Genomic DNA, 15,704 nt, shown 5'->3' with positions numbered 1-15,704 from the left:
TCAGAATAGGAGTTCCTACAGCAAAGTGATGAATGATCATCCGAGCTACACAAATATGGGATTCACAAGAGCACTGTACTACAGAAATTCTAATGCTTCTGCATCCAGCAATGAGAAATCATAGAAAAATGTCCTTCATTCTTTTTAAATCATATGACAGACTGTATGAGGATCACCCTCAAAAATTATGTTGCAAAGCCAATAGTAAAAGATAAATGAAGAGAAAGTGTGAATGTTAAGGACTGCCAAGGAAGCACGTGACACATTACCAACTCCTAAAATGTAAAGAGCTGCTTTTAGTAGTACAGCGCATATAACAATAATAATAAAAGGTGTGTGAACAAGTTGCAGAAATCACCCAAAGACTATTATTTATGAACAGTTAACTCTTGTGGAACACAGTTTCAAACATGGTAAAGATAGTATATGTTCTGGAGACAACACATTCAACTGGAAGGGAAACTGTAGAGATCGAAAAATATCACATATTGTCATACAAATGGTGTGAAACATGAACACCACTACTAAGAAACAACGCAAGAAACAGATCTTCAGTGACACAGAGCTAGTGGATAGCAGAAATAGAGAGTCACCAAATATGACAATTTGCAAAATGAATTTTTAACTCTGCAGTGGATTGTGGACTCTGTTTAAACTTCCTGAAGAACTGAAATATCTGCTGTACCAGGACTCAACCACAGAACACTGCCTTTCATGGGCAGTGCTCTTAGTGAATGAGTGGAACTAGCATGAACCACAACCTCCCCTCACAACTTCACTTTTGCTAGAATCTCTCTCCTACTTCCAAAACTTCACAGATGTTGTCTTGCCTAAATTTTGGGCTCCTCAAAGCATAGGAACTGTTTCTGGAATTAATCTTTCACTCTGCAGGAGAATGTGAAGTGGAAACAGTCCCTTTGACTAGGGCTAAGTGATTTCTCCACAGAATGCTTTCTTCCGTAGTGTGTTAGTCATGTGGCAAGGGTTTGGGAGTAGGATAGCAAATGAATGTGGAAGGTGAAATGCAAGATTGTCCTGTGCACACATCCAGCACATCATACCCCAGTCCCATCACAAACATATTCTTTGCTATCCAAGGCAGGACCACCTGTGAAACCAGCCATATCATAAACCAACTCTGCTGTAACTTTGGCTCAGCCTTCTGTATGAGTACAATCACCAACAATTTGTCCACCTTTATGAATGACTACTGCGACTGTGATGGGTAAGAGCAGTGTTGAGCACAAACTGGCAGAACATGCACTGAACACAACATGTTCGACATAAAAGCGTGCATCGCAGCCTGACTCGCCTAGATCCCCCCCACCAATACTATCTTCTCTGAACTTTGGATATGGGTATTGTCCCTACAACTCAGCCTTCAAACTCATAGTCGTCCTAGCTTCAATTCCACTGTCTCCTGTCCCACACCCACCTCCTGTATCCATTCTGTTCAAATTACTTTGGGCTGCTCTCATGCCCTCCTATTGCCCCCCTAGTGCCATGTTCCTATACTGAGCAGTTGCTGCGTCTCCCTCCCAGTCATCAGCCACCATTGCCTCCAACCCCCCTTCTCCTCCTCCCCTTCCCCCTCCCTTCACTTCTCACCTCATTGTTTACATGTCCTGCCCATTATGACCCTTCGCACAGTATGTGCTGTTGTGTCACTACCATATAGCTGGCTGTGACAGTGTAGCCTTGCATGTCTTTGTCGGTGTGCTTGAATTCTGTAGTCAACTGTGAAGCAGGACATAGTGTGAAAACTCAGTAATATTATCAGTCTTGTTTACATGCATATTGATGAGACACACACACACACACACACACACACACACACACACACACAGCCTGACAAAAAGTCTGAAGCACCTACAAGGGGAGGTGTCACGTTGCACTCTGTCTGGTCTGGTTGCATGCACTAATTCAGTTGGAAGGGTGTCGCAAAACCACTGTATCCTCTCCTTAGGCACTCTGGCCCACAACTGTTGTAACTGGTCTGTGGTATCTCAGATACTTTCACTGTGATGGAATTTATGTCCAAGCTGGTCATATCCATGATCTATCAGGGACAGTGCTCGGAATCTTGCTGGTCACAAGAGTTCTTCAACATTATGCAAACAGTTCACAGAGACATGTGCCTTGTGTGGAAAAAACCCTGTTCTGTTGAAAAACGGCATCATGATACTGTTGCATGAGAGGTAACACATGAAGACACTGGATGATAGTGACATGCTATTGTGCCACCAGAGACCCCTCGATCACTATCAGCTGTAATCTGAAATCACATCCAATGGCTCCCTGCGCAAAGGAGTAACACTGCTGGCCTTCTCCAAAACATTATAAGAATGGGACCTCTCCCCAGGTCTCTGCAGTAATCACTGACAGTGGTCATCCAGAGCAGAGCAGAACCGCAATTCATCGCTGTACGCAGCATGATGCCATTCACCAGCAGTTCATGCTTCCTGGTCATGGCACAATTCCAAACGCAGCTGTTTGTATTGGGATGGTTACGGCAGCCTATGCATGGGATGGTAATTCTCTAGTCTGGCTGCTGTTGTCCAACCAATGGTGCAGGATGATGTGCAGTGTTCAGAGAGTCCATTACTTGTTCTCGATGGCAGGTGCAGATGAAGATGTGAAGGGGTTATAATGTGCATGGTGTGCAATATGATGATCCTCCCTTGTGATGGTTAGACGTGGCCGACCAGAACATTGATGGCGAGTACCTGCCTTCACGTTCCTGTACAGTTGAACATTAGATCTCTGTCACTTCCGAATGCCCCACAAATCTGTGTGTTGTAGAATTCGACCAGCCAACCAAATGAAGACCACAATGGGGCCCGTTCCAAATTCTGTCAGGTGCTGTTAATGGTGTCTCACACAAGTGTTCAGCCTCTGTGTCCTCCACAATGGTCACTTAACATCTGAAGCTGTTCACACCCCTTATGTAACTTACCAGGCATGGTAACAACACTAATGCACCGTGGTGGGCATTATTTTTGTCACAAAAAATTGCGACTAAATCATTTACACGTCCACTGAAGTTACATTGACATGCGACCATGTCTTCTGGACGCTTAATTTTTTTTTTTTTTGTCTGCTGTGTACATAATATAATACATTCTTTCTTTTAAAAATAAAGAAGAGGGAGGTGGACAAAGCCATCATTTTCAGTAAGATTTTTGTTCCAGGTCGGATGCTGACAGTGTAACAACTACTGCAAGCCAGGACAGCCATGGTAGTAACAAGGAAAACCAGCCAAACCGTGATTCCACAAACTTGGATGACTTGGAGGAAGTAGTACTGAGGCGGAAGCCAGATTATATGAGGGTTAGTAATTTTAAGAATCTAAATTCTATGAGGGATCTTTTCAGTCTACCCAATATTAGATTTGTGTGCTGCCAGGAAATTACATGAGGTGATTCATAAAAGAGAGCCACAGTAGACAGCTTTTCTCATCCTTGTGTAACTAAATGATAGTTCAGTGTCTTGATTACCTCAATGTCAACCATAAATAGCCCATACCTTTAATGTGATAAAATGATTGTGAGGGCTGCACTGGGAGTTGAGTAACTCTTGGTAGATACTCTCAGGTTAGAAAGGCAGCAGAGAAGCCAGAGTAACTGTGTGTAATATTGTTGGCCAGTTCATGCTTTTAGGTATAATGAAGTTTTATCTTTAAACACTGAAACATATTAGTAATACGGCGTGGCAGCACTTTTAAAATTTAGTACCAGCGTTAGATAAGACACCCTCCAATAATCCTAAATTGTACTTAACTATATTTTGGTGAAAAGTGGACATATCGTGAATTAAAAATTACCTGAACATAAAAATTCACTAGTGTTGTAAAAAGAACAAATGATTAATTCTAGTTTTCTAGCCTTTAATGGTGCTTTTGCTATATTTTCAGAAAGTCCAGTGAATGTGACAATGCAGATCAATCTCTTTTAGGTGGTTTCTGTAGCAATGTTCAAAAGCTGTTTGATAATCTTTGGTCATCATGTAGAATAAGTGACAACAGATTAACTACACTGACTTTGTTACCTCTGTTAATGCATCCAGTGAAAGGTTGTTTGAAAATAAATGTGTGGAATTTGGTAACAGGCAGTAACTTTCATATTACTCCAGACAAACTTTTTAAAACATCACTATTACACCTGCTGTCACCATTAAAGAAGTAACACAGGTTCTACACACTGAGAAGCTGTGCTGTGCATGGCTTTCTTCTGCTGTGGTCAGAAGAAAAAAAATCCATTTCTTGCTATTTTAATTGCTGGAATTAAAACACGAGTGATGAACGTATATACAAAAACCCTAGTTAGCTCCAAGAAATAGGTGAATTGTAATAAGACAAAAGTAAACTTTCATGCATTGTGTTGTGAGAACTTTCCTAATCTGAAATTCTTAATCTGAGTGGCAATATAGAGATCAGAAATAAGTCTTTTCTGTGCATTTATGACTTCATGCTGCCTAGAATGACAAATGTGTATATTGAAACTTCAGTTAAGCTGTGATGATTCCTTTACAAACTTTTTCTCCACCCAAGTTCATTTCAATTTAGTGTTCCACCTATATCTTGACAGCGTAACTTATCTCACATTGTTTGCCATCATTATGTAGTATGGAAAGGATGATACTGTAATTTCTAATATAGAGTGCTGAAGTGAAATTTATCATCATCCTTTTGACTTCCTCTAACAACATTGTATTTATCAGTGACGTTGTACGATATTAGAAATCTTTTGTTCGTGTGGGAAAAAATTGCATAATTGTGAGGAGGAGGAGGAGGAACTGCTGAAGCCCTCCCCCCCCCTCTCTCTCTCTCTCTCTCTCTCTCTCTCTCTCTCTCTCTCTCTCTCTCTCTCTCTCTCTCTCTCCCCCTCTCTCTCCCTCTCTCCCTCTCTCCCCCCCTCTCCTCCCCCTCTCTCCTCCCCCTCCCCCTCTCCCTCTCCCTGCCCCCCTCCTCTTTCATCCCTTTCCTATACTGATACATTTCAACCTTTATTATCTTTACCTTTGCCTTTATCTTTAAATAGGTACATTTAGTTTTTTAAAGAACTGAAGATGAGATGTGTTGTCCTGGTTGTTTTTAACTCCCTACACCGTTTTCGTAGTTAACAGGTGAGCAATGCTACAGTATCTCAGAGATGTTAGATTTTAAATTTTGATTTTGCCTGTAAAAAAAACATTAGTACTGTTTGCTCAAGTGTTTTGATACAGAGCATTCAATTACGTTGTACATATAATTCCAGGAAATGAACCGGGCAAATCGAACAAAAGAAGATATCCAAATAATGAATTTGCGAAAGAAAACTAGAAAAAGAACACGCAAATTTGAGATTGATGGAGTTGTTGTGACAACAACAACTAGTAAAGTTATATATGGTGATGAAGAAAATGGAAGGGTTTATGATGATCACATTTTCAGGTTTGTTTTCTATTAGTGGCATGATAGTAGTACAGTAACATGAATCTGTGTACTGTTTGTGTATTAATATTATTGTTTTGTTTCTCTAAAGGAAGCAAGAGTTGCGTGAACTGAAGATGTTGCAAAAACAGGAGCAGAAACAGTTTCAAGATCTATCCTTCAAGGCACAATTTGCTAGGGAACAGCAGGTTGGTATTTGACTTTGTCTTACTATTTGATGTATCAGAAGGAAAATTCAGTTCAGAAATCTTTAAAATCATAAGGAATGCCTGACCAGTACTTACCTTCAAGAGACGAAATTCCTTCTAGTACCAGTACAATAACTAGCTTTTGAAACTATTATGGTCAAAAAAGGAATAGGTTTGAAAGGAGGTGCCCACTGCTTGCAGTCAAGTTGAGAGGACTCAACTTTTGCAAGGAAGAGAATATAGAATGTTAATTGGTGAGAGGCATCTGCCTGTTGTTATTAAGATAATTGTTGATGATCATTTTCTCCTGTCATCCTCACAATAATTGGTTTCTTCTCAGTCTGGTCTCTAAGGAAATTTGAACTCTGTGAATGTTGTCATAACTGGGCATTCGTATTTATGTTAGGTTTCCTGTAGTACAATATACCCATTATGCGATGCATTTGTTGTCAGTATGCTGAAGTCAGAAAACTCAAGACTTGGTGTGCCTTCCCACATGCAGAATAATTTGAAAGTTACAGTAAATATGGAAACGTCCAGAATTTTGTCTCGTGCTTCAATTACCAGAAGTCTTTTGCAGAATTACAGCTGGTTGTTGTTCTCCTCCCCCCTCTCCATCCCTCCCCCCCCCCCCTTTCTTCTCCTCATATTAAGTTTCTTATTTCCTAGTGACAGAATTGCGTATAAAATCATTGAGAAATGAAAGATATTAAATTATTATTATTATTATTATTCTGTGTGGCTCAGTAGCCTGGTGCAAGCAATTCAAATGGACATCACTTCAGCAACCTGCATGGCCCTGGTAATCATATTTGGGAAAGGACACCGACAGTTTAATGTGGAATCTGAACCACATTTTTTCTTGGTGAATCTTCACATAATTGAAAGGTGAAGATGTGTTTAAAGGCAGACTGAAATATTCTGTGGTCCAACCAGGATTCGATCCCATTACCTTTCAGTTTCCAGACATGCGCTTTACCACTAGATGTTTGTTTATAACTGCCACATGTTTTTTATTGTAACTGTTAGGTAAGTAGCTGGTTTGATTTTTAGATCCAACAGAAAAGTAAAACCTGGGGCAGTGAATAACACAGTGCTGCAGTCAGATAGTACCGACTCTAATAGAGCAGTGGTGCAATGAAGCAGACAGTGAGATTAAATCTTTTGGAAGCACAGAAACTTAATTCTGGAAACTGATGTTTTTATATTGTGTTCATGTCCTTTGTGCCCCATTTTTGTTGACAGTTATCCGTTGTTTGAATTGATATGAAGATTTATTTCCAAATCCCATTACTTACAACTTTCATGATACCTTCTGCATCATTGATCCAAAAGACAACCTGAGAGATTAGTACATCTCTATGACATAAATGTAGTAGTCAAGCTGTCTGACATCTGCTCCAGATAATCAACCAAAGAAACAAAAATCAGCACTGGCTCATTCATGTGATCATCTCATTATATGGGTAAAGATGAGCTACCAACATATTCCAGCTGTAAGATGACCATCAGAGATTAAGGAGTAATGGAGAAACTGAAACGATTGAGTACTGGGAAGACTATGTACTTACATTTTACATGAAACGTACTTTAAACATTAAGACTTCCCTGTGACAAGCAGCTATAGAAATTATGATTTCAGTGAGCAGCTCAAGGTCCATATTACAGTGTGAAATAGCTTTGTCAAAGATGTTTAATGAAAGATGTCATATAAAGTCTCTGACAGTGTGCTGCATTGGTTGTATGATACCTTTTATGAAAGTTGGAGTGTGGTGGTAGCTTTCATAAAAGACTTATCAAATATCTTTGACAGTGTAATACAGGCCCAAGTGGCTGAAGAAGGGAAAGAGCCCACACTTAAAACTCTGTTGATTCCTCATAACGCTCTCATGTCTTCTGATACTCCTCCATCAGAAGAATCCAACCTCCCTTTTTATTTGACGGCAGTGTTCTACATCCAAAACAAAACTGCCACAATCTATGCTCAGTAGGGTGTACTTTATGTGATACTTCTGGCTTTTCTGGGAGTTATTTAGGATATATGTATGTCAGGTTTGATGTCAGGTGAGATTGTGTGTGCACCATGATATTTCATTGAGGCAGCTGCCAAGTTTCTTAAGGTGATTGATGTCAGTTCCTAGACACTAGCAGCATGTCAGGCAGTTGCTTTAATAAAATATTGCAAGATTTACACAGTGTGTTCCAATGGCAGAGATGAGAACTGTATATTCATATTTGTTTAATAAGTAACTGGCACCTTTTGAACACAAGACCTGAAAAATGCTTCACATATAAAAGTTGTGAAGATGGGAAACCTCTAAAATAATTGTAGCTGTACATACTGTTGATACGAAGAGGTGACAGATTTGACAGCAGTGGCTGTAGAATCACTCTGTGACTTACACATTTCGTTACAGGATAAACGCTTTGAACAAGAACGGCTGACACTTGTTCGGAACTATGAAGCTGACTATGAAGCATTGGTGAGAGCACAGAAACAGCAAGTAGAAAGAGCAGAAGCACAGCAGGAGGCAGATCTTCGAATTGCTTCAAAGAAGATTCGTGCTGAGCAGGTTAATAGCTGTAATATTAATTACTCATATTCTTCTACCACTTCGAGGGAAAGTTGTTGTAAGATACTAACAAAAGGACCTAATAGAAGTATGTGTATTATTGCCAAAGTGTTTATCTTCTTCCATCTGTCTTTAGAATGATCATACAAAACTTAATTTGCAAGCTTTTGTTTATTGTTAGAAGAAAAACCTGGAACTTTTCATGAGTTACTTTACATACTATTCCTTTTTGTCTCTTTCCATGTTATTCTTTTTCTTTTAATCAGTATGTGAAATGGAGGAACATGATTATTTAAAAATGTTGCTTTCAGGAGAGGGATCTGAAACAGTTTAGAGAGGGACTGAAACAAGAGCTGAGACTGTTGAAACAAGAAGTAGACTTGATGCCTAAGGAACAACGTAAGAATGCATTCCGTGTTAAAAAAGAACGCCTTGAAGCAGAACAGGAAGAAAAGGTTAGCAATACATTGCATTTAGTATACTACCTTTTTTTACTGTTAATCCTTTCTCACATTCCCTCATAACATATTTATCTGTCATCACTATACTTTTGAATACTTTAAAGTATTTAAATGTCTAGTTACTGATTTTTCACCAGACGTTTCATCTGATAATAATACACATATGTAGTGTGGGTAATTTACCTCTATATATCAAGTTCTCTGCTACAAAGAGCAATAAAATTTCAAACACTTTATTGTAATGCCCACTTTTATACACTTATTGTGTTGTCCTCAAAATGATTAATATAGTCTTTCATTCATAGTCTTATCCAAAATTTTTGAGAAAGTAATGTATTCAAGAGTAGCTTCACATATCTGTACAAATGAAGTACTAACAAAATGTCAGTTTGGTTTCCAGAAAGGTTTTTCAACAGAAAATGCCATATATGCTTTCACCAATCAAATTTTGAATGATCTGAATAACTGAACACCACCCACTGGGATTTGTTGTGATCTCTCAAAGGCTTTTGATTGTGTAAATCATGAAATTCTGCTAGACAAGCTCAAGTATTGTGGCATGAGTGGGACAGTGCACAAATGGTTTAATTTTTACCTCTGGAAGAGTGCAGAAAGTTGAAATAAGCAGTTCTCATAATATGCAAAGATCAGCACATTCCTCAAACTGGGGAACTATCAAGAATGGGGTTCCACAAGGGTCGGTCTTGGGTCCTTTGTTGTTCATTAATATATATTAATGACTTACCATTCTATATTCATGAAGAGGCAAAGTTAGTTCTCTTTGCTGATGATACAAGTATAGTAATCACACCTGACAAACAAGAATTAACTGATGAAATTGTCAATAATGTCTTTCAGAAAATTACTAAGTGGTTCCTTGTAAACGGACTCTCACTGAATTTTGATAAGACACAGTACATACAATTCCGTACAGTAAATGGTATGACGCCATTAATAAATATAGACCTTAATCAGAAGCATATAGCAAAGGTAGAATATTCAAAAATTTTAGGTGTGTCTATTGATGAGAGATTAAATGGGAAGAAACACATTGATGATCTGCTGAAATGTTTGTGTTCAGCTACTTATGCAATAAGGGTCATTGCAAATTTTGGTGATAAACATCTTAGTAAATTAGCTTACTACACCTATTTTCACTCATTGCTTGCATATGGAATCATATTTTGGGGTAATTCATCACTGAGGAATAAAGTATTTATTGCACAAAAGCGTGTAATCAGAATAATAGCTGGAGTCCACCCAAGATCATCCTGCAGACATTCATTTAAGGATCTAGGGATATTCACAGTAGTTTCTCAGTAATATACTCTCTTATGAAATTTGTTATTAACAACCAAACCCAATTCAAAAGTAATAGCAGTGTGCATAACTACAATACTAGGAGAAAGGATGATCTTCACTATTCAAGATTAAATCTAACTTTGGCACCAAAAGGGGTGAATTATACTGTCACTTAAGTCTTTGGTCACATACCAAATAGTATCAAAAGTCTGACAGATAACCAACAAGTATTTAAGAAGAAATTAAAAGAATTTCTGAATGACAACTACTACTACTACTCCATAGAGGAATTTTTAGATATAAATTAAGAAAAAAAGGGAAAAAAAACAAACAAACAAAAAAATTATAAAAAAAATTTTTAAAAACTTTTTACATTAACTTAATTATGTTGTTAAATTAACTTAATTATGTTGTTAAATTAACTTAATTATGTCATGTATTGGAAAATTTGACTCTTTCCACATCATTATGAAATATCGTATTCATGATCCATGGAACTAGTATTAATCTAATTTAATTCATTACAATTATGTATATTTTTATCTAGATTTAATATCAGGTTTGTTTATCCAAGCAATTTCTGTGCCACAGGAGAAATTGTTCCTTGAAAAACTGAATGAAAATCATGAGTCGTCATTGAGAAGACTGAGTGAAACCCATAGGGAAAAGATAGCATTAATGGAAAGACAGTTCCTGCAGCAAAAGCAACAGGTAATTATAGTCTTAGTTGAATGCTGTGCCTAAAAGTAAATACTTACATCCTGCAAACAGTGTGGTCCAGCGTTCCCCTCCCCATATATATTGACTAAATAATTAAGTGTAGTTATGTGATATCCAAGTTTCTCGTGGCATATGCAGTATTCAAATAATATACTGGAATGCAGTCGGGTGACATTGTCGATAACTGTCAATATTTCGACAGGAGGACGCCCTGCCATTTTCAAGGGTCATTGGCTGCAAGTAGGTGCTGTGCAAGGGAGTTTATAGATCTCTCTCTCTCTCTCTCTCTCTCTCTCTCTCACACACACACACACACACACACACACACACACACACACACACACCACTATAAACACTAGCGCCATCACAAACTAAAGATAACCGACGTCACAGTGAAATTAATAATCAGCAGGTGATGTGGCATAAACTCTGGCCCTCTGTTTTTTTGACAAGGAATAGAACAGGATTCCATGCAGAATTTAAACAGAAACTACTATCTCTGTGTTGTTGTTGTGGTCTTCAGTCCTGAGACTGATTTGGTGCAGCTCTCCATGCTACTCTATCCTGTGCAAGGTTCTTCATCTCCCAGTTCTTACTGCAACCTACATCCTTCTGAATCTGCTTAGTGTATTCATCTCTTGGTCTCCCTCTACGATTTTTACCCTCCATGCTGCCCTCCAATACTAAATTGGTAACCCCTTGATGCCTCAGAACATGTCCTACCAACCGATCCCTTCTTCTAGTTAAGTTGTGCCACAAACTTCTCTTCTCCACAATCCTATTCAGTACCTCCTCATTAGTTATATGATCTACCCATCTAATCTTCAGCATTCTTCTGTAGCACCACATTTCGAAAGCTTCTATTCTCTTCTTGTCCAAACTAGTTATCGTCCATGTTTCACTTCCATACATGGCAACGCTCCATACAAATACTTTCAGAAACAACTTCCTGACACTTAAATCAGAACTCGATGTTAACAAATTTCTCTTCTTCAGAAACGCTTTCCTTGCCATTGCCAGTCTACATTTGATATCCTCTCTACTTCGACCATCATCAGTTATTTTGCTCCCCAAATAGCAAAACTCCTTTACTACTTTAAGTGTCTCATTTCCTAATCTAATTCCCTCAGCATCACCCGACTTAATTCGACTACATTCCATTACCCTTGTTTTGCTTTTGTTGATGTTCATCTTATACCCTCCTTTCATGACACTGTCCATTCCGTTCAACTGCTCTTCCAAGTCCTTTGCTGTCTCTGACAGAATTACAATGTCATTGGCGAACTGTAAAGTTTTTATTTCTTCTCCATGGATTTTAATACCTACTCCGAATTTTTCTTTTGTTTCCTTCCCTGCTTGCTCAATATACAGATTGAATAACATCGGGGAGAGGCTACAACCCTATCTCACACCCTTCCCAACCACTGCTTCCCTTTCGTGCCCCTCGCCTCTTATAACTGCCATCTGGTTTCTGTACAAATTGTAAATAGCCTTTCGCTCTCTGTATTTTACCCCTGCCACCTTCAGAATTTGAAAGAGAGTATTCCAGTCAACATTGTCAAAAGCTTTCTCTAAGTCTACAACTGCTAGAAACTTAGGTTTGCCTTTCCTTAACCTAGCTTCTAAGATAAGTCATAGGGTCAGTATTGCCTCACGTGTTCCAACATTTCTACGGAATCCAAACTGATCTTCCCCGAGGCCAGCTTCTACCAGTTTTTCCATTCATCTGTAGAGAATACGCGTTAGTATTTTGCATCTGTGACTTATTAAACTGATTGTTCGATAATTTTCACATCTGTTAGCACCTGCTTTCTTTGGGATCGGAATTATTATATTCTTCTTGAAGTCTGAGGGTATTTCGCCTGTTTCATACATCTTGCTCACCAGTTGGTAGAGTTTTGTCAGGACTGGCTGTCCCAAGGCCGTCAGTAGTTCTAATGGAATGTCGTCTACTCCCGGGACCTTGTTTCAACTCAGGTCTTTCAGTGCTCTGTCAAACTCTTCACGCAGTATCGTATCTCCCATTTCATCTTCATCTACATCCTCTTCCATTTCCATAATATTGTCCTCAAGTACATCGCCCTTTTATAGGCCCTCTATATACTTCCTCCATCTTTCTGCTTTCCCTTCTTTGCTTAGAACTGGGTTTCCATCTGAGCTCTTGATATTCATACAAGTGGTTCTCTGTTCTCCAAAGGTCTCTTTAATTTTCCTGTAGGCGGTATCTATCTTACCCCTACTGAGATAACCCTCTACATCCTTACATTTGTCCTCTAGCCATCCCTGCTTAGCCATTTTGCACTTCCTGTCGATCTTGTTTTTGAGATGTTTGTATTCCTTTTTGCCTGCTTCATTTACTGCATTTTTATATTTTCTCCTTTCATCAATTAAATTCAGTATTTCTTCTGTTACGCAAGGATTTCTACTAGCCCTCATCTTTTTACCTACTAGGTCCTCTGCTGCCTTCACTACTTCATCTCTCAAAGCTACCCATTCTTCTTCTACTGTATTTCTTTCCCCCATTCCTGTCAATTGTTCCCTTATGCTCTCCCTGAAGCTCTGTACAACCTCTGGTTCTTTCTGTTTATCCAGGTCCCATCTCCTTAAATTCCCACCTTTTTGCAGTTTCTTCAGTTTTAATCTACAGATCATAACCAATAAATTGTGATCAGAGTCCACATCTGCCCCTGGAAATGTCTTACAATTTAAAACCTGGTTCCGAAATCTCTGTCTTACCATTATGTAATCTATCTGAAACCTGTCAGTATCTCCAGGGTTCTTCCATGCATACAACCTTCTTTTATGATTCTTGAACCAAATGTTAGCTATGATTAAGTTGTGTTCTGTGCAAAATTCTATCAGGCGGCTTCCTCTTTCATTTCTTAGCCCCAATCCATATTCACCTACTACGTTTCCTTCTCTCCCTTTTCCTACTACCGAATTCCAGTCACCCATGACTATTAAATTTTCATCTCTCTTCACTATCTGAATAATTTCTTTTATTTCATCATACATTTCTTCAATTACTTCATCATCTGCAGAGCTAGTTGGCATATAAACTTGTTCTACTGTAGTAGGCGTGGGCTTCCTGTCTATCTTGGCCACAATAATGCGTTCACTATGCTGTTTGAAGTAGCTTACCCGCACTTCTATTTTTTTTATTCATTATTAAACCGACTCCTGCATTACCCCTATTTGATTTTGTATTTATAACCCTGTATTCACCTGACCAGAAGTCTTGTTCCTGCTGCCACCGAACTTCACTAATTCCCACTATATCTAACTTTCACCTATCCATTTCCCTTTTTCAATTTTCTAACCTAGCTGCCCGATTAAGGGATCTGACATTCTACGCTCCGATCCGTAGAATGCCAGTTTTCTTTCTCCTGATAACGACATCCTCTTGAGTAGTCCCCGCCCGGAGATCCAAATGGGGGACTATTTTACCTCCGGAATATTTTACCCAAGAGGACGCCATCATCATTAACCATACAGTAAAGCTGCATGCCCTCGGAAAAAATTACGGCCGTAGTTTCACCTTGCTTTCAGCCGTTCGCAGTACCAGCACAGCAAGGCTGTCTTGGTTAGTGTTACAAGGCCAGATCAGTCAATCATCCAGACTGCTGCCCCTCTTCAGGAACCACACGCTTGTCTGACCTCTCAACAGATACCCCTCTGTTGTGGTTGCACCTACGGTACGGCTATCTGTATCGCTGAGGCACGCAAGCCTCCCCACCAACGGCAAGGTCCATGGTTCTTGGGGAGGGGGGGGGGGGGGGATCTCTGTGTATAAGTTTCAATTTAAAGAGGTTCCTTGCAAATAATATCCAATAACTGGAAGTGCTTGCCATAATCTTCGTGTTGTTATATTCCATAGGATGACCCGTGCCAAGACAATGTTCTGCAATGGTGAATTTGCTTGGCTGTTGCAAATGTGTGTACCACTTACGCCCAGTACACCAGTCCTCCACAGTCCTGATAGTCTGAAAAATGTATAATGTACCAGAAGAGCAAGGAATACGGTAGGTACTTGCCTTACACAAGCCAAGATTATCCTTTGCAGAACCTAAAAGAACTCTAACGTTAGACAGTGATTGAAAAACACACTTCACATCATATTTTCGCAAAATACAACCAATCCTGTCCAAAATGCTCCCCTGCGTAAGGCCAAAAGTTCATGGACTTCGGTGCCACCTTGATATTGTCTGCGCTCAACCTGTGTGGTATTGTCTGCACTCAACCTGTGCGCATTTGGTCGATAGCACAACGCACATCTGACTATCTGATATCTCTGTCACTATAACCCTTCTGACAAAAGGTGACTTCAAGATAACTCAGCTGACAAACTCCCAGGGTCAGAGAAGACATGGACCATGTGAACCAGCGTATGAAGTACATCTTCATGTTGAGCCAGATGGTGACAGCTAACAGCCTGCAGGTATAAGTCACTGGGAGTAGGTTTCAGGTACAAGGTTCATACAAACAGCTTACTCCAGTGTACCATCCACCTTCCTCCTGACCAACACATCAAGGAAGGTAATACAGCCATCCTTTTTCACTTCCATTGTCAAATATATATTTGGGTGGATTGAATTCAAGTGTTTTAAAAGTCTTTCAAATTCTCACTGTTTTGAGGTCAAACAAAAAACATATCATCTAAACATCTGAAAGATACACAGGCTTCAAAGCCACTGACTCCGAGGCACATTCCTCAAAATTGTTCATAAATAGATAATAGTAGTTAACAGTGAGCATCCCGTCGCAATTCCATTTGTCTGCTCATAGTACTGGTCATTGAATAAACAACGACCAGCACTCTGAGCAGACAGATGGAGTTGTGATGGGAAGCCTGTTGTCACCTATGATTGTCAATTTGTTTATGGGAAATTTTGAGGAAGCACCTTGGAGTTGGCTGCATTGAAACCTGTATGGTGGTTTTTGTTTATTTTTGCAAGAATTTGAAAGACTTTAGAGCACCTAAATTCAATCCACCTGAATATTTCTTTCACAATGGAGGTGGAAAAGGATG

The 15,704-nt window shown here is 39.2% G+C and overlaps 1 protein-coding gene across 2 annotated transcripts in view; it reads left to right on the top strand.

Annotated features, from left to right (window-relative positions):
- LOC124606678 (serine/threonine-protein kinase 10) overlaps positions 1–15,704 on the top strand; it is a 164,967-nt gene that overhangs the window by 116,750 nt on the left and 32,513 nt on the right. For both annotated transcript variants that reach the window (XM_047138704.1, XM_047138695.1), the window contains exons 14-19: positions 3,192–3,330; positions 5,256–5,431; positions 5,523–5,619; positions 8,037–8,192; positions 8,504–8,647; positions 10,547–10,666. In XM_047138704.1, coding sequence (XP_046994660.1) covers positions 3,192–3,330; positions 5,256–5,431; positions 5,523–5,619; positions 8,037–8,192; positions 8,504–8,647; positions 10,547–10,666 — 832 coding nt within the window. The remainder of the gene's footprint in view (positions 1–3,191; positions 3,331–5,255; positions 5,432–5,522; positions 5,620–8,036; positions 8,193–8,503; positions 8,648–10,546; positions 10,667–15,704) is intronic.

Source organism: Schistocerca americana, chromosome 1 (assembly GCF_021461395.2).
Source record: "Schistocerca americana isolate TAMUIC-IGC-003095 chromosome 1, iqSchAmer2.1, whole genome shotgun sequence".
NCBI lineage: Eukaryota > Metazoa > Arthropoda > Insecta > Orthoptera > Acrididae > Schistocerca > Schistocerca americana.
Note: the sequence above shows the minus strand (reverse complement) of the source record. Positions and strands in the feature narration are given on the sequence as shown.